The following is a 25,571-nucleotide window of genomic DNA, read 5'->3' as shown; positions in this document are numbered from 1 at the left end:
ACAAAACCAAAGCCGTAAAATATTGTTTTTTTTTTTTTAATTCGTAAAAAAAGGTGCGAAAGAAAATCAATAAGTTATTAATATCGATTAATCGATTCGCAACGACGAGAAAAATCGATAATAAGATAATTATTAAATATAGAAAATGAAAAAAAAAAAAAAAAGTGTCAACAGAAACTTTGGAGGAAAGAGAGATAGGGGGAGGGGGGTGGCAGAGAGAGAGAGAAACGTCAATTATTACTGTTTGACATTCTTTTGACAACCAACTGACAGTGTCATCAAAACAAAAAAAAGTGACGTCGATGACGATGTTTGATTTTTTTTTGTCAGTTCGTACGAAATATATAAAATCTCTTTAATTATTCATCGATTTCTTTTTTTTTTTTTTGGGGGGGGGGAAATTTTATGACGTCGAATAAAGCAGACGAAAATAGTTTTTAAATTCGATCGATAATATTAAGCATAAAAATAAAAATTTTATTTATTTTTAAAAAATAATGGCGAAAAAAAATTTTTTTAAAATTTTTATTTTAAAATTTTATCGATTCGCATAATGCCTTTTTATTATTATTATTAATATTAATATTATTATTATTATTATTATTATTATTATTATTATTATTATTATTATTATTATTATTCTGGCTCCCCACTTTAGATTGTGCGCAAAACACATAATATGAGTTTGAAAAAAAAAAAGAATCAGGTTCAGTAAATACGAGTCACGGTTGTGTGTAGAAGGTCGCGTTGAGTTTTTTTTTTTTAATAACAATAAAAAAATGACCGCCATTTTTTATTTTACGGATATTTTTTTTAAATAATTAATAAATATTTAATTTATTAATAATAATAATAATTATTATAAAATGGGTAAAATTTATTTATTTATTTTATTTCGGATTTTTGTCGAGTGAATTATTATTATTGTTATTTTATTCTCTGAGTGACGTTAAAAGAAAAAAAGGGGAAAAAATATTATTATTATTATTATTATAAATGAGTGTGAATATGCCGGGGGAGAATATAATAAAGCGGTTCGATTATAAAAAAATTTTATAAAGTGGTGAATTTAAATTTTAATGAAAAATTTTTTTAGTAATAATTAGTTTGGCGTTACCTAAACTAAACTAAACTAAAAGTAAAACGTTTTTAAAAGGAAATCCATTACAATGAAAAAAAAATTTTTAAATTTAACGGTTACTTATTAAGAAAGTTAATTAGTTAATAATTTTATCAAGTAATTAATTATGTTAAGTTAATGCAAAAATTTTTATATCAAAAACTATGTGTTAAACGTAAATTAATAATTTGCCTTTTGTCATCTCTCTCTCTCTCTCTCTATCTTTCTCTTTTCACTCCTTTTTTCTTGTTCCTCTCTCTTTCTTTTCTGATTTTTTACTTCTTTTTCTCTTTTTCTTTCTCAGTTTTTATTTTTTCTCCCTTTTTTTTTTTTTTTTACTTTTCTCATTCTTTCTCTTTCTGTCTTCACTTTTCTCTTTCTACCTCTCTCTCTCTTTTTGCTATCTCTTTCTCTCTTTTTACTTTTCTGTAACTCTCTCTTTTTTTCTCACTTTTTATCTCACTTTACTTCTTTCTTTCTTTCTTTTTCTCATTACTTTTCTCTTTCTTTTTGTTTCTCTCTATTTACTCGTTTGTTTCTCTTTTTTTTTTACTTTTTCTTCTCTCTCCCTCTTTCTCTCTCTCTTTATCATTTTACTACTCTTTCTCTCTTCTTCGGAAAACTTTGACGTTATATATATATATTTATTTGTTTAAAAAAAATTAATTTTACGAAGGGTGAAAAAAAAAAAAGTTTAAAAAAATATTTTTTTTTTGTTGTTCATAAACGGGTAAAAGTCAGTTGTTTAACAAATTACAAACAAACAAACAAACGCAAACAAAAAGAGGGGAAAAAAAGTTTTTTTTTTATGTAATTAATGGTTTTAAAATAGTTACAGAAAGAAAAGAAAAAAATGGGGAGGCATTGATTACGTTTTAAAAATAATTTTTTCTTTTTTTTTTTTTTTTTTTTTTTTTTTTTAATACGTTTGAAAAGAACAATGAACGGAATTTTCTAAAAAGAAAAAAAAAAGGAAGGTTTCCTACCGTTTTTGTTTTGTTTTGTTTTTTTCATTTCATTTCATTTATTTCTTCTTCTGCTTTCTTTTTACATGTTTAGAATTATTATTTAAAGAAAACCACAAATAAAAAAAAAAAGAAAGAAAAAAAATTGTGTGTTTTATGTTCTCTCTTAAATCGTCTGAGATTTTAATGTTTGTCTTTATTGGTTTCATATTTACGGTCCTCGTAATCGTCATCGTCGTCTGCTCTGCGGGTGAAAAACTTTTTTTTTTTTTTTTTTTTTTTAAATTTTAATAATAATAATAAAAAAAAAAAAAAATTAAAAAGTTTTTAATCCTGACGAAAGTTTTATTGAAAAAAAAAAAAAAATTTTTTTTTAAATTGTAACTTTTTTTTTTTTTTTTTTACTTTGAATACGTTTTCGATCTCTCTCTCTCTCTCTCTCTCTCTCTCTTTTGTTAATGTCATAATAATAATAATAATAATAATTTAAAATGTATAATATTTCTGTTTAACTCAATGTTGTGAAATAGTTTAAAATTTAATGCCCTATAGAAACCTTATACTGATTTTTTTTTTTTTTTTAAATTTTCTTTTGTTTTTTGTTTGTTTTTATTTTTCGCGTATACAAAACCACGTGCCAATAATGATGAGTATTGAATACGAATCGATTTATTTGTTATTTTTATTTTTTTTTATAAAACATAAATTGATGTTACGTTGGTTGACATTTTGTCCTTTTTTTTTTTTTTTAAAATAAAATTTTCTTCATCGTTAAAAAAAATTTACGATTGTGTGACGTTGCTAAAACTTGTCTCGTTATTGAAAAGATTAGAAGAAAAAAAAAAAAAAATTTTTTTTCAATATTAATTTTTCACATCAAGACAATCATCATCATTATTGCCATCTGAAGAAAATCTTCAATACCGTTATAAACAAAAGATGATGATGATAAGATTTATATTGAATGAAATTATCATTTAGAAAATTATTATTATTATTATTAAACAAATGTGATTAAACCGGAAACACTTTCAAACTCGTCTTTTTAGGGAAAAAAAAAAAAAAAATTTTTTTTTACAAAATTGATTTTTTAACGTCATTCGACTTGATAATAATAATGATAATAGTTAAATCAATTATTAAATTAACGTTATTATGATTTTATCGAGATAAATAAAATCGTCGTCTGCTTGCTATAAAATTTTGTTGTTTGTTTGTTTGCTTGTCGTTCGATTTGATGGTTATTGATGGAAAATTTGAAATTTTTTTTAAAATGATTATTAAAGCCATGACTTTTTTTTTTTTTATTAAATAAAATTAATTGCATTAAATAGTTGGTAAACAATTTATTATTATTATTATTATTATTATTATTATTATTATTATTATTATTTTAATGAGCCGAACAATTTTTTTTTTTTTCTAAAATGAAATTTAAAGTCGCGAATGTTGTTGTGGTTGCGTCGCGAATAATATATATAATAAATGTATGAATTTTCGAATAAATAATTAATATTTAAAATGGCGGATTTTGTTATAAAAATAATTAAAACTAACGGTTACTAGAAAAAAAAAATGTTTTCAACCATTGTTTTTAATTAAATAGAGTAATAATACAAGATTTTCTTTTTTTTTTTTTTCTTGCATATAAAAATTATTAAAATTGAACTTTAAAAAAAAATGTTTTTTTTTTTTTTTAACGCTCATTGTTTTTTTTTTTTTTTTTTTTTTGTCGAGGGGAATTTTTTTGTTTTTTTAAATTCCGGTTTTCCCCCCCCCCCCCCCCCGAAAGGAAAAAAAAACTTGAAACCAATTAATAAAATGAATATTTAATGCGTTAATAATTTACAAAACTTTTTTTTTTTTTTTTTTTTTTGTTAGCTCCTGAGTTACTTTAATCGAAATAATAATAATAATAATTTATGCATTCTTTTTGTTATTTGTCGGATGTTGATTCGTTTTGGGGGTTTTTATTGTGTTCTATTATAACGAAAAGATGATTTTTAACGTGGGAAATTATGATGGTAGAGATGATAGTATAGAAAAAAGTTTTGAAACAATTTTCCAACGATTTGAAACACTTAAAAAAAAAAAAAATGTGTCGAATATTCATTTCGCGAAATTTTATTATCGTAAAACATTTTGGAAGTTTATTTGTTGTTTTATTGTTGTTGTTGTCGTTGTTGTTGTTGTTGTTGTTGTTGTCGTCCCTGAATTTGTTTCTCGTTTGAAATGATAAATTTTAGTTATTTTAATGTCTTTTTTTTTCTTTTTTTTTTCTCGAAAGAATAAATCAGCAAATGAAAATTTATTCGTTTGTTTTGTTTTTCGTTTGTCTGGAACTTTGCGTTTAAATTAATTTTTAATAAAAAAAAAAAAAAAAAGGAAAAGAAATTAAACGAAATAAAACAATGATGAGAAATTCAGATTCGAATCCTCTCTACGCTTGTGCAGGATGAGAAAAAAAAAAAAATAATAATAATAGTGTATCGGAAAAAAAGGCATTAAATAAAAACGAAAATTTTGTTAAAAAGAGTAAAAAAAAAAAAAAATGTTATTTCAGATTTTAAAAAAATTGATTTCATCACATTCAAGTGTAATGTTGTTTTTTTAGAGGTTAAACCTTAATTAAAAAGCTTTTTTTAAAAAAAAAACCAACCAACAAACAAACAAACGACATGAAACAAACATAAGAAAAAAAAACAGAAAAAGTTAAGTTAAAAAGAAAGGGGAGAAAAAAAAAAAATTTGATCGCGATGACATATAATTTTTTTTTATTTTTTTTTTGTTTAAATAAAATTTCGAAATCGTTCGTTTATTATTATTATTTAAATGAAAAAGAAAAATCTCGAAAGTGAAAAACCGACGCAAAAAAAAAAAAAAAACTGACAGTTGTTGTAAAAAAAAAAAAAAAAATTGCGGGGGTTTAGATTTGTGTATAAAAAAAAAAAAAAAAAAAAAAAAAAAATTTAAAATATCCCCCCCCCTAAAAGGGCCCCCGGTAAGGAGATATACCGGGACAAAAATAGTTGGGCCAAACTTATATAAAAAAAAAATACCCATCAAAATAAATTTGTTTACATTGATTTGTAAACGTTTCGGTCAAATTTATCTGGTCGCGATATATGGCCGTAACACAAATATTAAATGAAATTTTTTTTTTTTCTACCCCGGGTTTTCCCCCCCCAAAACTATTATTTATTTATTTATGTATTTTTTTATTTATTAGATTTTAATAAGGTTTTTTTTTTTTTTTTACCTTATCACTGATAACAATCCATGTTTACTTTGCGACTAATTTTTTTTTTTATATTCAAAATGTCTACGAATTCAAAAAAAAAGAATTTTTTTTTTTTTAACTTTCCTTCTTAAATAGTTCATGAATTATTTAATGGTATTATTATTATTAATATTATTATCATTATTATCATTACGTACTACCTAAGGTAATTTATTTTCTTTTTAAAGTTCAAGGACTAACGCACACGCCGACTTCTCAGATGTCGCAGACGCAACAATTTTCCGTAAGTGGCAGACTTTCAATGAGCGCTTCGCCACCGGTTTTCGAACAAATTTTCCGAAATGCAAGGTTCGCTCAAGGAGGCAACGCACTTTTCGAAGGGAAAATACGCGGAAATCCCAAGCCGACTGTCACGTGGACGAGAAAGGGAGCTCCTCTCCTTGAAAGTAATAAATTTAAAATGACGTACGAGGAACAAACAGGGAATGTTACTCTGCTCATTAATAAAATCGGACCTGGAGATGAAGGAGAATACACGTGCACGGCTAGAAATCAATATGGAGAAGCCATTTGCTCCGTGTACATTCAACCGGAAGGTACACTTTGAACCGAAAAAAACAAAAAAAAAAGAACGAGCAAACAATTATTATTATTTTTTTTTTTTTTTTTGGGGATAAGAAAGCCCAGGCACGCATTATTTCGACCTAAAATCTTAAAAAACAACCAACTTTTAAAATGAAATCTTAAAGTTTATCTTACGACCTTTAACTGTACATTTTATTTATGCAAAACAAAAAAAAAAAAACAAAAAAATTTTTTTTCTAATGTTCGCCTTCCATGTTTTATAAAAAATTTACTTAAAATTATTTGAGGTAAAAATTGAGGGAAAAAAATTTTTTTTTAAATCATACATTCCCATTCATACACACGCATACGTAGATTTATACACGCACGCACGCACGCACGCATAAATCAATATAAATTTAAAATTTTTCAAGATCGTTCACACTTTTCAAAACCCACGGATTTATTATTATTTTTTTTAAAATTATTATCATTATTATTTATTACGAAATGTTTTTATGCGAGTGTAAATTACTATACAAATTACGCGTGTGTATCACGGAAAGAATAATTGTTTGTTCGAATCGATAATATTGATAATTGAAATGTTAACAACGATGGAATAAAAAAACATGTGAAACAATTTTTTTCCCCGAATATTTCAGGTACAATGATGCCTCAGCAAACGTATCAACCGCAAGGCTTCCAAAGAGAAGTTTCACAAACTTTCGATACGGCCGAACATAAAACGTCTACGACATATCAAAAATTTCAACAACAGCAAAAAACAGAAAAATATGGTTATAGTAATGGAGTTTATACTAACGGACACTCTGCTATTGAAGTAAATTTTTTTTCGATAAGCTAAATACTAACCGAAAGAGATAATTTTACTAAAAAAAAAAAAAAACAAAAATGTTTACGAATCGTAGCGTGACGGTTTTTCTTCTTTTTGATTTATTACCGTGTTATTTGTTGTTGTTGTTGTTGTAAAAATCGTTTGTACTGCGAAAAAAATAATTTTTTAAATACCTCGGATGATTTTATCAGTTTGGGTATTTAAAAATGATAACGTATCTGTATGCCATGCGTGTTTGAAAAAAAATGAGAATTTAAAAAAAAAAAATTTATTATTATTATTATTATATAAATGATAAAAATATTATTATTGTAAAATGTTTTCGCAGGATTTCAAAGTTGATACATTTGAATATAGAATTCTTCGAGAAGTTGTGTTCCGTAATTCGTTGACAAGAAGATATCAAGGTGAAAGTGATGCTCAAATTTCACAAACTGTTGATATGTCTCTCGGACCTGCCGCATCACCGCAATTTTCACAAAAACCACGTAATTCTAAGTTGGGTGAAGGAACCGATGCTACCTTCCAGGCAAAGGTTTCTGCTAATCCCCGACCTAGGGTATGTTTAAATTTAAATTAAAGTGAAAAAAAAATAAATTTTCGTATTAATGACACTTTTTTTTTTTTGTTTGTTTTCAGTTAACTTGGTTTAAAAATGGTCAAAGAATTATGTCATCTGATAAATATAACATAAACTTTGCTAATCAAACAGCTACTCTTAACGTTAAAAATGTCACCGCTGATGATTGTGGTCATTACACTCTTTTGGCTGAAAATCCTCAAGGTAAAAAATTTAACTAAACGGGATTCGAAAAAAAAAATTTTATAAATTGCCTTAATTTCGACCGTTAATTATTAATAATAATGAAATTTCAGGTTGCGTTGTATCTTCAGCTTACCTTGCAGTTGAACCGAGTGCCGATAATTACATTGAAAGTCAAGTTTTAAAACAAACTCAAATGGAATCTGCAGCATCTTACGAATCGGACAGTAGCAAATCACTTGCTCCCAACTTTATACGCACCTGCTCTGATAGAGATGCACAAGAAGGAAAAATGACACGTTTCGATTGTAGAGTCACCGGTCGACCGTATCCAGATGTGACTTGGTTTATTAACGGTAGACCCGTGTCAGATGATTCTACTCATAAAATATTAGTTAACGAATCTGGAAATCATGCTCTTATGATTACCAATGTTAATAGAAACGATCACGGTGTCATAACTTGCGTTGCCAAAAACAAAGCCGGAGAAACTTCCTTCCAGGTACTGAATAATAATTCTTATTAGAAAAAATTTTGACTATGATTTTCAGGTCGTATAAGATTTCGTGAAACTATTTTTTTTTTTTTTTTTCAGTGCAATTTAAATGTCATTGAAAAAGAATTAGTCGTAGCTCCTAAATTTGTTGAACGTTTCACAACAGTCAATGTTAAAGAAGGAGAACCTGTTGTTTTGAATGCTAGAGCTGTTGGAACTCCTGTTCCACGAATCACTTGGCAGAAGGTTAATTTTTAAAATATAATTTTCTTATTAATTTTATTTCTCTTTACTAAAAATTTCATGTGGATATAAAATAAAATTTTATTTTTTTTTTTTTTTTACAGGATGGCGTGCAAATTTTACCCGGCCCAAATGTTTGCATAATGACTGAGGGTGGAGCTTCGACGTTAGAAATTGCAAATGCAAAGGCGTCGGATGCTGCATGGTATCAATGCACAGCTCAAAACGTCGCTGGCTCCACAGCAACTCGCGCGAGACTTTTTGTAGAGACTCCCAAGTTCGTGCAAGAGGCAGAACCTAAACGTCTTAATTTACCAAAACCTACAAGAGTTATTGAACCCGAGTAAGTTTATATAATTTTACTTGCATTTACATGAGTACTTTTACTTGAGTCGGTTTTTTAAACAAAAATCATTTTATAGACTTGAAGCTGGTCCTGAAGTGATTTATCTAAGACACGTTGAACGCTCGAAACGTCATCGCAGACACCAAGATGAAGAAAAAGTGTATCCTCCACCACAATTTATTATTCCTTTGAAAGATGCTAACTCTCACGAAGGAGGCAAAGTTCACTTTGAAGGTAGAATTGAACCTGTCGGAGATCCGACCATGAGAGTTGAATGGTACATAAATGGACGTCCTCTAACAGCAAGTATGTCACTCATTTTCGAAGAAAAGAAAAGAAAAGTAAACAATAAGGAAAATACTAAATTTAAAATTTATTAATTTAATTCAGGTTCTAGAGCTAGAACGACTTTCCAATTTGGATACATAGCTTTAGACTTACTAAGCCTTATATTTGAAGATACCGGAGAATATTTATGCCGTGTAGTAAGCTCTACTGGAGTCGCAGAATCCAGAGGAATTTTGAGAGTAACCGGTTAGCGATTAATTATTAAAAGAAACGGCAATAAATGAAATTTTTTGTCAACTTTTGATACATTTCAAATTTTTATTGAAATTTCAGAGAGGCCGGCAATCGAATTATCCTCTCAACATCCTGACAGTCTTCAACAAATTCAACAACTCGAAGATTATTCAAAATATCAAAGAACGCAAAGCATGGAAGAGATAATCGGGCAAAAACCAGTTTTTATTAGACCTTTGAAAAATCTTGGAGAATTGCAAGAAGGTCGCAATGCTCATTTTGAAGCTCAAATAACACCAGTTAGCGATCCCACGATGAAAGTTGAGTGGTACAAAGATGGAAGACCCATTACAGCAAGTGAGTGATTTTCTGTTTTTCTTTTTTTTCAAACATAATTTTTTTTTTTTTTTAATGAAAATATTTAAAATATAATTGATTTTTAAGGTTCCCGTATCTCTACCATTTTCAACTTCGGATACGTTTCTTTGAATATAATGCAATTGCGCCCCGAAGATGCCGGGCAATACGTTGTTAAAGCCGTTAACCGACTTGGAGAAGCTGTCAGCACTTCTGATCTTCGTGTTTTTGGTAACATGTCGCAATTTATTTGTTGTTCTTATTATTTATTTCTAATGATTTTCATTTAAAAATTTTTTAAAATGAAATTTTTTTCCAGTTCGTCAAAGTGTTACTGGAGATTCTGGTATTCCAGAACAACAACGGTACATTGATAAAACCATGGAGTTAGAAGCATATCAACTTCAACAACAATATAAGCCGGTTCCTGCTGGACCACCGGAAAGCACAGAACCTCCCGTATTCAAATCTCCTATCAAAGATCAAATAAATATTAAAGAAGGCGCATTCGCCCATTTTGAAGCTAGATTAGAACCATTGAATGACTCAACTTTGAAAGTTGTTTGGTTGAAAGATGGCAAACCTGTCGAAGCCAGTACGTGTTGCGAATTTTTTATCCATCGATGTTTCTTGTACGACAAAACATTTCATCTAATAAATATCTATTTCAGGTTCACGAATCACATCTTTCTTTAACTTCGGATATGTCGCTTTAACTATTAAATACGTCACAAGCAGAGATGTCGGCGTATACACTTGTAAAGCTTATAATCAATTGGGTGAAGCTCAAACGACCGCTCAATTAACCGTACTTGGAAAACAAGATATTATATTTGATAGTCAACATCCGGGAGGATTGCAAAAAATTCAAAACTTGGAAGACAGTAGTCGCTATGAAAGAATGGTTAAAGAAGAGCAATCCGTAACTCAAAAACCCAGATTTTTAGGACCATTAAAGGGTACCAACAAAATAGTTGAAGGTCAAAGAGCTCATTTTGAAGCCAGAGTCGAACCCCAAAATGACTTAACTATGAATGTCGAATGGTATCACAATGGTAAACCATTACAAACCGCTAATAGAACTCAAACTTATCACGATTTCGGCTATGTAGCCTTAGATATTACAAGTGTTAGGTCGGAAGATGCAGGGTCGTACACCGTAGTTGCCAAAAATAAATTAGGAGATGCCCAAGCTTCTACTACCATGGAAGTTGAAAGTAAGATTTGTTTTTTTACTTTCCCTCCCCCTCCTCAAACAAAAAAATACAAAAAAAAAAATTAAATTATATTTGAATTTTAGCCCGATCAAGTATCGATACAACAAGTATGCATCACGGTTTGTACGAAAAAACAAAACGCTTGGAAGATTCTAAATTTGTTGAACCTCATTATGACATTGAAGAAATTTCAAAATCAAAACCGATTTTCACTCAACCATTATCCGATCCCAAACCTGTTTTCGAAGGAAAGAATATTCACTTGGAATGTAGACTAGAACCCATGGGTGATCCTACAATGAGAGTTGAATGGTACTGCAATGGTCGCCCCGTCACAGTTGGTAAGTTGATGTTTAAATAATTATTTAAAAAAAAAAAAAAAATTGAGTAAATATGAATATTTTTTAAACGATGATGTTTTTTTTTAGGATCACGTTTCCGTACCTATTATGATTTTGGTTATGTCGCTCTTGACATAATTCAAGCTCAAGCTTTCGATTCGGGAGAATACACGGTACGCGCAACAAATCATTTAGGTTCAGCTCATACATCAGCTTGCGTCCGAGTGATTGGACGATCGGATGTTGTCACCGAAAGTCAAAATGAAGCCGCTCTAGAACAAATTCAAATGCTTGAAGATTCTTCGCGTCATAGGCGTCACGTGCAAGAAGATATAACAATTGTTCAACCTCCTCAATTCACCCGACCTTTGCATAACTTGGAAACAATTGAAGGAACTAATATACATTTAGAATGCCGATTGCAACCGGTTGGGGATCCAAACATGAGAATTGATTGGTTTGTAAACGGCAGACCTGTAAAAACTGGACACAGATTTAAACCTGCATATGATTTCGATTACGTCGCTCTCGATCTTTTGAGCGTCTACCCTGAAGATTCTGGTGTTTACACTTGCCAAGCTAGAAATCAATTAGGCGAGGCCGTTTCTTCTTGTTCTGTCAAAATAATTGCCAAGAAAGATTTGATTTTAGAATCTCAACATCCATCCGGACTTGAAAAAATTCAATATCTTGAAGATGCTTCTCGATACAAAAGATCAGAAGTAACCGATGAAGTTGTTAAAATGAAACCCAAATTTACAACTAAGCCAAAAAGCTTGGAAAATATGCGTGAGGGAAGACACGCTCATTTTGAATGCAAATTAGAACCTGTTACTGATTCTAATTTGAAAGTAGAATGGTATAAAAATGGTCGTCCTATTACTGTAGGTCATCGATTCCGGCCTATACACGACTTCGGTTACGTTGCCCTAGACATAATCGACTTGATTACTGAAGACTCTGGAATTTACACTTGCCGGGCTACGAATATGTTGGGAATGGACGAAACAACATGTTCTTTGCAATGCCTTGGTAGTTCCGCCATTCTTACAAGTTCTCAGAACGAAATAGGCTACGAAAAAATTCAACATTTGGAAGATAAATCTAGATACCAAAGAGCAGAGTTCGTCGAAGAAGTTACTAAACAATCTCCAACCTTTACGACATCTCTGAAAAATATTGACATTAAAGAAGGGCAAAGAGCTCATTTCGAATGTCGTCTGATACCAGTTTCTGATCCCACCATGAAAGTTGAATGGTTTCACAATAATGTTCCTTTAAAATCGGGATCAAGATTTACTGAAACAAATAGCTTTGGGTTCGTAGCACTTGACATACTGCATTCTCAACCGGAAGATTCTGGTACTTATACTTGCCGAGCCATAAATGCTCTAGGAGAAGCTCTTACTTCCGCTCAATTAAATACAAGTTCAAGAAAATCAATTTACTTAGAAAGTCAACACGAAGGAGCTTTAGACAAATTAAGTTATCTCGAAGACGAATCCAGGCACAGAAGACATACTCAACAGGAAGAAGTTGTTTCTCAGCCTCCCGTTTTTACAATGCCAGTTAAAGATTTGAAAGTTGCCGAAAATCAAGCGGCACATTTTGAAGCCAGATTAATACCCGTCGGTGATTCAAGATTAAAAGTCGAATGGTTAAGAAATGGTGTACCCATTGCTGCGTCCAACAGAATTGCCACCATGCACGATTTTGGATATGCAGCCTTGAATATGAAGTACGTTTATCCCGAAGATTCAGGAACTTACACTTGCCGTGCAGTTAACGATTTAGGAGAAGCTGTAACCTCCGCTACACTTGTTTGTCAATCCAAAGCATCTTTGCTCTTAGAAAGTCAACACGAGGAAGCTTTAGAAAAACTGCGAGCCTTAGAAGCTGGTCGTCCTCAGCAAAGAGAAACTGAAGAAATTATTGTTACTGAAGCTCCACGCTTTGTTGCTCAACTGAACGGACCTAATAATTTGTATGAAGGCCAAAGCGCTCACTATGAATGTAGAATAGAGCCGTATCCAGGTTAGAACATTTAAAAATATCTATAAATTAGGTAAAAATTTTTTTTGTTTTTGTTTTTGCAAATAACCAAAAATAATTTTTTTTTTTAGATTCCAACATGAAGGTTGAATGGTTTTGTAATGGCAAACCATTACAAACGGGTCACAGATATAGAACTACCTATGATTTTGGTTTTGCATCTCTTGACGTATTAGGTGTTTATCCTGAAGACTCAGGTGAATACACTTGCAAGGCCACAAATAAATTGGGAACAGCCCAATCATCAACAACTTTGAAAGTAACAGGTTTGTATTTTAAAAATTATGAATTGGTTTATGTATTTAAAAAATAAAAATCCTTTGGAAAAAAATTATAATTTTTTTATTATTCAAATGTATTTTATAGGTCGTTCATCAATTATCTCAGAAACTCAACACGAAGGAGCAATGCAAAAAATCCAATATTTGGAGGATGATTCACGCTACAAGAAAACCGACAGAGAAGACGTTGTAACAATAGAAAAACCACAATTCGGAAGAGGTCTTAACAATATTGATCGCCTTCCTGAAGGTAAAAGCGCTCATTTGGAAGCCACTCTTACTCCGATTAATGATTCAACTATGAAAGTTGAATGGTTTCATAATGGTAAACCGATCAAACAAGGCCACAGATTTAAAACTACATACGACTTTGGTTATGTTTCTCTTGACATTCTCTACGCATATCCTGAAGATTCTGGCACATACATGTGCAAAGCCAGGAATGCAGTAGGAGAAGCCGTAACAACTTCCTCTGTCACTGTAGATTCTAAAGCTGGTCTGGATCTAAACACAATGGATGCTGAAAGATTGAGGAAATTAAAAGAACTCGAAAGTTATCAAAGACCAACCAAAGCCGAACTGGAACCGGAAAGAAGAAAACCTGTATTTACAACTGCTTTGAATAATCTAGAAAATGTTAAAGAAGGAGAACACGCTCATTTGGAATGCAGGGTTGAACCCATAGATGATGCTAATTTAAAAATTGAATGGTTTGTTAATGGTGTACCAATAAAAACCGGTCACCGCTTCAGAACCACTCATGATTTCGGATACGTAGCCCTTGATATTTTGTACACTTACGCCGAAGATTCTGGTAACTACATGTGCAAGGCTACCAATGATTTAGGAGAAGCTGTGAACACATGTTCCGTGAAATGTAGTTCTCGTAAGAGTATTTACTTAGAATCTCAACATCCGGACGGTCTTCAAAAAATAAAAGAACTGGAATCTCAAAGTTATTACACTAAACCGGAAGTTGAAGAACTTCCTATAACTCCACCAAGATTTGTCAGCGATCTTCGAGGCACCACTGAAGTTATGGAAGGAGGCACTGCACACTTTGAATGTCAAGTCGAACCTCTTCACGATGCAAACTTAAGAGTTGAATTTTATCATAACGGAAAACCTCTTCCGTCAGCGTCCAGATTTCACATTACTTTTGACTTTGGTTATGTAGCCTTAGACATTACTCACTGCGTACCAGAAGACGCTGGAGAATACACGGCTAAAGCTATTAATTCATTAGGAGAATGTACATCAAGCATTAACCTTAAAGTGGTTCCCAAGAGCAGCATCATTTCAGAGTCTCAAAGACCTGAAGGTCTTGAAAAAATTCGTAAACTTGAAGAACAAACTCCGTTTCAACGACCAGAAGAACCAGAACCAATCACAAAACAAAGACCAGTTTTTACTCAGCCTCTTCAAAATATTGATTCTATAAATGAATCTGGTACAGCTCATTTTGAGTGCAGACTTATCCCAGTAGGTGACCCAACTCTAAAAGTTGAATGGTACAGAAATGAAAAGTTACTTGAAAACAGTTCTAGAATCACCAAAACACATGACTTTGGTTATGTGTCACTCGATATGACTCATGTCCGCCCTGAAGACGAAGGTGTTTACATGTGCCGAGCCTCAAATCCTTTGGGAGAGGCTGTAACTACTGCTTCTATGGTTGTCAAAAGTAAGTTTTAATTCATTTCGAAATGACTTTTTTAAGGATTGAAAAATGCAATTTATTTTTCTTATTTTATATTTCTTATTAATCACAGGCAAAGCTAGCATACAACTTGACACGCAACACCCAGAAGGAATGAAGAGAATTCAAAAATTGGAACAGAAGGCTCCTCAACGTGCAGAAGAGCCCGAAAAAGCTTTCGATAAACCTATATTTACTCAGTTATTGACCGGTCCCTCAGAATTATGGGAGGGTCAGCACGCACATTTTGAATGTAGGGTTGTACCGGTCGGAGATCCCACACTTAGGCTTGAGTGGTTTGTAAACGGCGTTGAGCTAAAAATGGGTAAGTAAAAACAAATATTGCACAAAAAGTTCAAGGAAAAGGCCCAAAGACCAAATAAGTTATTTTCGTTTATAATTTTACAGATTGCTTAGGATTTTTAATAAATACTCAGCCACCAGGTAGACAAAAAATTTTATGTTACTGGTGTTGGGGTATTAAAACAAAAAAACCATTTCATTATTAAAATCTTATTTATCTCTGTATTAGGTTACTTTTGCGTTTAAGAGCAAACTTTTTTTTTAACATGACATTTAATAATTTTTATAAAAAATTTTTAGGTTCCAGATTCCGGGTTAATCACGATTTTGGATTTGTTACTCTGGATATAAACTCCACTGTGACCGAAGATTCCGGAGTTTACATGTGCAAGGCAATCAACAGCGTTGGTGAAGCTGTGACTTCTACTTCTCTTAAAGTTAAACGTAAGTTTATTAAAAAAAAAAAAAAAAAAAAAAAAGTGATTCGATGTTGGATTGGAATAAAATTTTATAAATTTTTTTTGCAGCAAAATCGGCTATTGTTGGTGACGCACTTCATCCCGATGCATGGCAAAAAATACAATTGAAAGAAGCCGAAATGAACAAAGTTCCTGCTAAATTTGTTGATACGGCTCCACAACAAGCTCCTGTTTTCACTAAACATCTTCAAAGTTTCGAGAAATTGGTTGAAGACCAACAAGTCTTTTTAGAAGCTCAAGTTGAACCTCGAACAGATCCCAACTTGAGAATTGAATGGTTTAAGAATGGAGAACCGCTTGCAACCGGTAACTTATTTAAAAAAAAAAAAAGTGTGGATTTTATTAAATTTCGACAGCATACGAATGTTTCAAATTTATTTTCAGGTTCAAGGATAAAAGGAACATTTGATTTTGGACTTGTAACTTTAACAGTAAATAATTTAAGAGCAGATGATTCTGCTATCTACACTTGCAAAGCCACCAATTTATTAGGTGAAGCCGTTTCAACATGTACTTTGAAAATAGAAGATAAAGATTGGTTGATGGCACACACACTTCATCCGGATGCTTTGCCAAGATTAGCAGCTTTAGAACAAGTGCCCACCAAAAAATCAGAGGCTCCAGAACCTGTGTTTGAAAGTCCTGCTTTCATTACTCATTTGAACAATATTGAATGCCTTGAGGGTGACAATGTTAGATTTGAATGCCAAGTCGAACCTTCAAAAGATCCAACTCTTAAAATCGATTGGTTCGTCAATGGTAAAACACTTCCAATGGGTTCCAAATACAAATCTTCTTACGATTTTGGACAAGTGGCTTTAGATATATCTCATTGTTACGGAGAAGATTCCGGAATGTACACATGTAGAGCAACAAATAGCAAGGGTCAAGCCACTACTTCAGGAACTCTTAAATGCGTCGGTAAACAAAGTATTTACCGAGATACTCAACATCCTATGGGTAAGGCCGGTTTGGAACAAGTACAAAAGATCGATGATATAACTGCTGGTAAATATCAAAGGCAAGAATCGGCACCCGAAGCAGAATTTCAAAAACCAATTTTCGTTGTGCCTTTACCACAAGAAAACAAAGTCGGTGAAGGTGAACCATTACGTTTGGAATGTCAAGTGGAGCCTAAGGATGATCCTAATTTAAAAATCGAGTGGTATTTGAACAGCAAAGCTCTCGATCACGGTTCTAGATTTAAAATGACAAACGACTTTGGATACGTTGCTTTAGACTTGATGGATGTTTACGAAAGAGATCAAGGTATATACACGTGCAAGGCTTGGAATAAAGCCGGAGAAGCATACACTTCGACAACGCTTTACTGCGTCGGAAAAGATGGTTTAATTGAATCCACGCAACATCCTAAAGGAAAGGAAGGTTTAGAAAAAATTCAGGATTTAGAAGAGTCTATGAAAAGACCAGATTCTAAACCAGTTGCACCCGAAGACGGGCAAGCTCCTCAATTTACATCTCAGGTATTGACCGGATTCAGCGTAAACATTAAGCAAAAAAAAAAAAAAAAAAAAAAAAAAAACTTAAATTTAATTGTATTTTTATTTTAGTTCCAACAACTATCGAATCTTAGTGAAGGTGATATTGCTCACTTTGAAGCATCTCTAACCCCTGTGGGTGACCAAACAATGGTGGTCGAATGGTTCTACAATGGAAAATTGTTGGAAGCAAGTGAGTATAATATTTTTATTGTAGTAAAAAGAAAAATAATTAATTTTCTTGATAATTTAAATTGAAAATATTATTAACTTTCAGGCCACCGTACAAGAACTGTTTACGCCTTTGGAATGGTCATGCTTGAAATTCTCGGAACAAAAATTGAAGATTCTGGCGTTTACACGTGTCGTGCAACCAACAAATGGGGACAGGATGAAATAAGCGTTAATTTAGAATGTGTTGATAAATCTAAAGGCCAAAAACCACGCTTCACAACACACATTCAAAACATAGACAACCTCAAAGAAGGGCAAGCAGCTCATTTCGAATGCACGCTTGTACCCGTCGGAGATCCAAATATGAAAGTAGAATGGTTCCACAACGGAGAGCCATTAAGACACTCTTCGAGAATTAAGCATGTGTCTGATTTTGGTTACGTTGTAATGGACATTTCTTACGCCCAATCACACGACACGGGAGAATACATTTGTAAAGCTTCTAATAAATTTGGAGAAGACTACACGAAAGCAACAATTAAATGTACCGGAAAAAGTGGAGTTTTCTTTGATACATTACAACCTGATTCATTGGCTAAAATTAGAGAGCTTGAAGCTTATACCGCAGCCTCTGGAACTCAAACTCCACAAGCACCTATAACAGAACCTCCTAAATTCATCACTCAAATTTCTGACATTACACAATTGAAAGAAGGTCAAAGTGCTCACTTTGAAGCACGATTGGTTCCGGTTAACGATCCTAACATGGTGGTAAGTTTTAAATTAAAATTAAATTTTAGGTTTTCTAAACATAAAAAATGATTTTTTTTTAAAAAAAAAAAATTTTTTTCTTTTAGGTCGAATGGTATTGCAACGGTAAGAAATTGCCACACGGTCATCGTTATAGAACTTTCCACGATTTCGGAATCGTCATTTTGGACATTTTGTACTGTTACGAAGAAAATTCAGGAGTATACGAATGTAGAGCCACTAATAAATGCGGTTCCGACATGACCAAAGCCAGCCTTAAGTGCTTCTCAAAAACCAATCTTATTTTGGATTCCCAATTACCCAGGGTTAGTCAATATGCTGCTGCTGCAGGAATTACTGCAGGAATCGGACTATTATTTTTATATAAACTATTCGGTTCAAAATTACTTGGACACGGTTCAAGTTAAAAATTATTTTTCATAAAATGTTTATTTGAATTACAATAATTTTATTTTTACCCAAAGGGAATGGAAGGAGGTTTAGAGAAAATTCAGAATCTAGAAGATTCTCATGCGAAAAGTCGCGATGAAAAAACGGTTGAAACAAAAGGAATGGCTCCCGTTTTTACCGTTCCTCTGTCTAATATCAATGATTTAAAAGAGGGTGAAAGTGCTCACTTTGAAGGGAGACTTATTCCTACAGATGATCCTAAACTTAAGGTTTGCTATTACCCTTTCATAACTAAATCTGAAATTCTCATTCTAACCTTTACTAATGTAGTTTTGTAGTTTTTAAAAATTTTCAACTAACACCTTCTTTCTTTTTAATTACTATTACTATTACTTCTTTTGTTTACAATTCACGTGTGCGTGTGTGTGTGTGCGTGTGCGAGTGTGTAGATGTATTATAAGATTGATTGTAAAATAATATAAAAATACATAATAAAATTAAAATACCACTAACTTGTCTTTCTTTATACTTTACCTAACATTTTTTCCTAGTTTTTAATAAATAACTTTTAAAACTTTTTTTTTTTTATAAATATTACTTTAATTTAATTTCTATTAACTTTTCTACTAATCTTTAAATTTCTTTCTTAGTTAAACTAATTAATTTTTTTATATTTATTAGCGTAGTGTGTATTAATAAACTTATGTATTTATCTTATGGCTCGTTTTAAATAAATTTTATATGCTTAAATTTATAAATTTAAATTATCGAGAGAAAATTAAATTTTTTTTGTTATTTAAAAATTGTAAAACAGGTTGAGTGGTTTTGGAATGGTAAACCACTTAAGACGGGCTCTAGATTCAGAACTTTCTGCGACTTTGGATTTGTTATACTCGAAATAGCTCCAGTTTATCCCGAAGATGCTGGCGAATATTCTTGCCGAGCTACAAATGATTACGGAGAAGCCGTTACGATTGCTCAAATGAACGTACAAGGAAAGAGAAGCATAATTTTAGAATCGCAATTGCCCAAAGGAATGGAGAGAACAATCGACAAAATAGCAGAACTTGAAGGATTAGGTCAAATGCAAGGACCTTCAACACCAGATGAAAGTTTGGGAAAACCTCCAGAGTTTATAACCACTCCCGAAGATTTGACGTTGGGTGAAAATAGTTCTGCTCATTTCGAATGTCGTCTTACACCTGTTAATGATCCGAGCATGAGAGTTGAATGGTTCCACAACGGCAAAGCTCTCAGTGCTGGATCTCGAATTCGTACGATTAATGATTTCGGTTTTGTAATACTCGAAATTGATGGAGTTTACTTCAGGGATTCTGGTTTGTACACGTGCAAAGCAACGAACAAACACGGAGAAGCTACCGTTTCTTGCCAATTACAAGTGAGAGGACGTACTGGCATTGATTTAGAACCACAATTACCATCTCAATTTAAAACAGGAACTGAAAGTTTACAAAAATTGGAAGAATCTTTGAACAAAAAGGAAGAAATTTTGCCCAGCGAAGAAACTCCAAATCCACCAAAATTTATTGTCGAATTAAAAGATTGCTTAAATGCCCAGGAAGCTAAATCTGTTCATTTCGAATGTAGAGTCGAACCGACTAATGATCCAACAATGAGAATCGATTGGTTCCACAATGGAAAACCTTTCGCCACCGGTTCTAGAGTTCATATGTTAAACGACTTTGGTTTTATCGTTCTCGACATGGATTACGTCTATGCCAGAGACAATGGTGAATACGTTTGCAGAGCTACTAATAAATGGGGATCTGCTACAACCAAAGCTACTCTTATGTGCAAGGGTAAATATATTCTGCGGTTTTGTCGCAATCGGAAAAACACACTTTAAGCATTTAATAAAAAAATATTTAAAAATTTTTAGATCAACACAACATCATCTTGGATTCTCAATTACCCCAAGGTATGACCGGAGAAAAATTAAAAGATCTTGAGAAGGGTCAAGGCACCACTCCACTTCCAGAAGATGCTCCCGGTCAACCTCCTAAATTTATAACACAAATAGAATCGGTCAGTACTACTGAGGGAGAACCCGTACACTTTGAATGCAGAGTGGAACCTAAAAACGATCCTCACCTTAATGTCGAATGGTATCACAATGGAAAATTACTTAAAGCCGGACATCGATTTAGAACTCTTTTTGATTTGGGATACGTATCTTTGACTTTAATAAATGTGTATCCGGAAGATGCTGGAGAATACGTTTGCAGAGCTTATAACAAACTCGGAGAAGATTTTACCAAAGCATCACTTGCATGCAAAAGTAAGTTTTTAGTTTTTTTTACCACAAGAAATACAACTTTTTTTTTTTTGACATGAAACAAATTTATTGTAATTTTTGTTTTTTTTTTTTTTTACAGAAACATCTTCAATTATTCTTCAAAATCAAGTTCCCAAAGGCATGAAGAAAAGTGAAGCTCTCATGCAAATGGAAGCCAGTATAAAGAAATATACTTCTGAAATATTTTTGACCGAAGATGATTTGTACGAACCTGAAAAGAGACAACCTCCGAGATTTGTTACACAAATCAAAGAAAATCTAGAACTCGTTGAAAGAGACGTGTTCAAATTTGAATGTCAGTTGGCACCTGTTGGTGATCCTAATATGAAGGTCGAATGGTTTTTCAATGGAAAACCTTTACTTCACAGTTAGTATATTTCTATCTCACCACAATATTCTACACGATCATGAATGAATTTAAAAAAATTTTAAATTAAAACTTATTTAAAATCGTAAATCTTTTTTTTTTTTTAGAAAATCGTTTGCATCCGATTTACGATTTCGGTTACGTCGCTCTCAATTTCGAATGGGTTTATCCAGAAGATAGCGGAGAATACTTATGCCGAGCAACTAATTTGTACGGTCAAGATGAAACAAGAGCTGTTATTAAAATTGCCGGAAAGCCAAGCATTATTTACGATTCTCAATTGCCTAAAGGAATGAAGAGTATTGAAAAAATTCGAGAAATGGAAGCCGGTTGGCAACAATAGTAAGTTTTATAAAAACGATAATTATTTTGATTACTATTATTATTATTATGCTTTTGGGTAATTTTTTGACAAAAAAAAAATTTTTCTTTAGCCGCGAAACGAAAGAAGAAGAAGTTAAAGAAAAAGAACCGCCGCAATTCGTCACTAAACCAGAGCCTTTCGTTGTCGTCGAAGGAGACACTGCCAGATTTTGTTGTAGAGTTACTGGTTACCCAAGACCTCGCGTTATGTGGCTCATCAATGGCAAAACAATAGTCAATGTAAGGAAATAACACTTTTAAAAAAATTTATTATACCTGAATACATTTTAATTAATTTTTTATTGTAATTTATAAAAAAGGGTACGAGAACCAAAATTACTTACGATGGTATGTGGCATTTGGACATACCTAAAACTCGTCAATACGATAACGGAAAAATCGAAGTGATAGCAAAGAATTCTTGCGGAGAAGCCGTATGTGACACCACTTTAACCGTTAAACCAAGAGGAGATGATTATCGAAACGTATTGAAAAACTCTCCGCGTCGTAAGTTTTATTTTATTTTTAAAAAAGTATTCGCTCAATAGAATACAAAAAAATTTTCGATCGAATGAAATATGATTGGAATTGAGGAAATAATTTTTAAAAAAAATTTTTTTGCAGCTTGGTATGACATTGAGCTTACGGGATATCAAAAAGAACGCCAAGAAACTGAACTTGAAAAAATGTTTGAAGAAAGAAATCAAACCGAAAGAAATTTTGAACCGGAACATTTAAGAAAGAAAGAAATAAAAGAACCGGAAACAGAATGGCAGAAGAATGTTAAAAGCAAAAAAAGTGACGATTATTATGGAAAACTTCGTGAGGTTAGTTAAAAAAAAAAAAAACAATTTTTTTTTTCTTCATTTTTTTATTGTTTGTTGTTTAACTAATTTTAAAAAAAAATTTAACGCGTAATTGTTGTCTTTATCATGTTTAGCTTGAAGAAGAACAAATTATAAAAGAATCAAAAATTAGAGAAACTTCTCATCAATTCGCCATACCCGGAGAAAAAGTTTCTAGAAAATCTTTAGCCAAAGGAATGGCTAAAAGCTACGAAGAAAGTCTGTAAGTATTTGTTTTATTTATGTATTTATTAATAACAATAGAAATTGACTCGGTTTTGTGTCAGATTTAACGCACTTTTTTTTTTTTTTTATTTATGCAGAGAAAAAGAAGAACCGGTTTTGGAATGGCAACAAAAAGCCAAAGAAAGAAGTAGGCGATTAAAAACCGAATACGATGAAACTGAAACTGAAACGGTGGAAGGCACTGATAAACGTCGGGGAGTGAGAGGAGTGCCCGAGCCATCAGAATCTACCGTTCATGGAAAAGAAGTTCACGTTTCCAAACAGAGGCAAAAACAAAAAGAAATTCAAGGAGATTTAGAAATAACGAGAAATATTTCAGCTACTGAAACTACTGAAGTGGAACACAAAGCAACCACTCATGAAAGAGTAGTCGACGGACCTGTTAAACCTGCCAAAGCTCCTTTCTTTACTAAAAAAATTCAACCTTGCCGAGCTTTTGAACAAGAACAAGCACGATTCGAAGTTGAATATGATGGTGATCCGATGCCTAAAGTTAAATGGTTTAGAGAAAACCAACTTATCAATAACTCACCCGATTTCCAAATTCATACGTTTGGAACGAAATCGGTGCTTATACTGCGACAAGTATTCTTGGAAGATTCTGGAGTTTTTTCAGTTATTGCTGAAAACAGGGGTGGAACTGCAAAATGCAGTGCTAATCTTGTCGTCGAAGAAAAAAGAAAAACCGGAAGAGGAGGAACTATTCCACCCAATTTCTTAACGACCATACAAAGCTGCGTAGTTCCTGCTGGTCAATTAGCCAGATTTGACGCCAAAATATCCGGTACGAAACCATTAGACGTGTACTGGTTAAAAGATGGTCAAAAAGTATTGCCAGACATACGATTTAAAGTTCTCGAAGAAGACAATACGTACACCTTATTGATTATTGAAGCAGCACCAGAAGATTCGGGAACTTACGAATGCGTCGCCATCAACAGTTCCGGAGAAGCTCGATGCGAAGCTGAATGCGTTGTCCAAGCTCCTGCCTCGCGAAAAACACCATTAAAAACACCACCATCACCGGGTGTCGAAAGAAAACCAACTCTAATGGAACAATTGAAATCTCAAATAGTAAAAGAAGGACAATCCGTTTCCTTCCGTTGTAAAATATCCGGCAGGCCAAGTCCGGAAATCCAATGGTTCAAAGGTGAAAATTTAATCAAACCATCAAAATACTTTCAAATGCAAAAGGAAGGGGATTGGTGCACTTTAAGAATAACTGAAGCTTTCCCAGAAGATGAAGGACCATACAAATGCGTGGCTACTAATCCGGGAGGCAGCGTTTCTACAACCGCAAATCTCAAAGTGACAGGTACGATTAAAAATAAATAAATAATTCACATTAATTATTTATTTTTTTAAAAATATAAAATAAATTAATATTATTATTATTATTATTATTATTATTATTTACAGCACCGGATTCAAAAGAAAAAGCACCGCATTTAAATCCGATGAAAGATGTGACAGTTCAAGAGGGTAGTCCAGCACAATTTAGAACAAAAGTAACGGGAGTACCTCAACCGACGATACAATGGTTACGTGAGGGTATGCTAATACCCCAAACAGCCGATTTTCAAGTAAATGTTTTTTTTCTCTCTCTCTCTCTCTCTCTCTCTCTCTCTCTCAATTAATCCTTTTCCAATGGATTTATAAATAACCGACATTTTTTTTTTATTTTTAGATGATACAAGAAGGAAACAACGTTGTTTTACTTATAGCAACGACATACGAAGAAGACACAGGTATATTTACATGTCGAGCAACAAATTCAGCAGGACAAAGCGAAGTGTCTGCTCGTCTCACCGTCAAAAGTAAGAATTAAATAATTTGTTTTTTTCTTCTCCCCCTCCCCCCTCTTGCCCTCTTTTTTTCTCTCGACGAAAAAATTTCATATACACAAACATATATATTCTTATTATACCCGGATATTATTCTATTTACACGTCGTGTCTGCATACATTTAAAACTTTTCGGAAAGGAAAAAAACCAAGAAAATCTTATCAAATAATATATAACATCCCATATTTAAACATCATAAACAATATTATTATCATTATTATTCATGAAAAACAAAAACAAAAGTGCCATTTTGTTATTTAATGATAAGAAAAGGAAAAAAAAGCAGACAACATTTTTGGGGGGGGTCTTTGATATTATCAAATATTTTTTTTAACTTATCGATTTATTTGTTTTTTATATTTTGCCAATTTTTTTTTTCTTTTTATTTTTTTGAATTTAACGCCAACGCGCGCGTTTCTAGTCGCCATTTTTTTTTTGCCTTTTTTTTTATTTACTTTTTTCTTTACGCTATTATTATTATTATTTATTACTTTTCTCTTTTTTTTTAATAATAATAATAATAAGACGCTTTAAATAGTATTTTTTTAAAAAAATATATTTATATAAATGTGAGGAAAGCAGCATGTTGTGATTTTTGTATAAGAAGAATCACATACATATTTGAGTATATATATATATATATATATAACCTTTATATATATATATATATATATATGATGATGATAATAATAATTAATAAAATGCTTCAGTGTTTCTATTCTATTATTGACATAAATAATATGCGTATAAATAAAATATTTTGCGTGTTTACAAAAAAAAAAAAAAAAAAAAAAAAAAAATGTGGGGGGGGTTTAATAATAATAATAAACGTGTCATTCAAAGTTATAAGTTTTTTTTTTTTTTTTTTTTTTTTTTAAAAAAAAAAGGAGAAAAATTTTTTTTTTT

At 32.0% G+C, this 25,571-nt stretch overlaps 1 protein-coding gene across 1 annotated transcript; it reads left to right on the top strand.

Annotated features, from left to right (window-relative positions):
* Positions 1-5,585: 5,585 nt before the first annotated feature.
* Positions 5,586-24,648, top strand: Phum_PHUM541090 (uncharacterized protein; the record flags this gene model as incomplete). The annotated part of the gene is made up of 36 exons (XM_002431649.1): positions 5,586-5,922; positions 6,556-6,734; positions 7,078-7,308; positions 7,389-7,533; positions 7,626-8,014; positions 8,108-8,254; positions 8,356-8,594; positions 8,674-8,903; positions 8,988-9,131; positions 9,219-9,476; positions 9,564-9,707; positions 9,796-10,071; positions 10,148-10,693; positions 10,777-11,034; positions 11,122-13,068; positions 13,158-13,352; positions 13,453-15,051; positions 15,140-15,391; positions 15,670-15,813; positions 15,897-16,154; positions 16,233-17,332; positions 17,420-17,540; positions 17,625-18,292; positions 18,379-18,597; positions 18,757-18,951; positions 19,497-20,502; positions 20,583-20,981; positions 21,079-21,366; positions 21,474-21,708; positions 21,801-21,969; positions 22,050-22,236; positions 22,354-22,556; positions 22,670-22,797; positions 22,898-24,135; positions 24,240-24,403; positions 24,508-24,648. 36 exons carry the CDS (start codon positions 5,586-5,588, stop codon positions 24,646-24,648), a joined length of 14,379 nt encoding a protein of 4,792 aa, XP_002431694.1.
* Positions 24,649-25,571: the final 923 nt, after the last annotated feature.

This window comes from Pediculus humanus, genomic scaffold (assembly GCF_000006295.1).
Source record: "Pediculus humanus corporis 1103172108290 genomic scaffold, whole genome shotgun sequence".
NCBI classification, from domain to species: Eukaryota; Metazoa; Arthropoda; class Insecta; order Psocodea; family Pediculidae; genus Pediculus; species Pediculus humanus.
The sequence above is the reverse complement of the archived record's forward strand: the minus strand, read 5'-3'. Positions and strand labels throughout refer to the sequence as shown.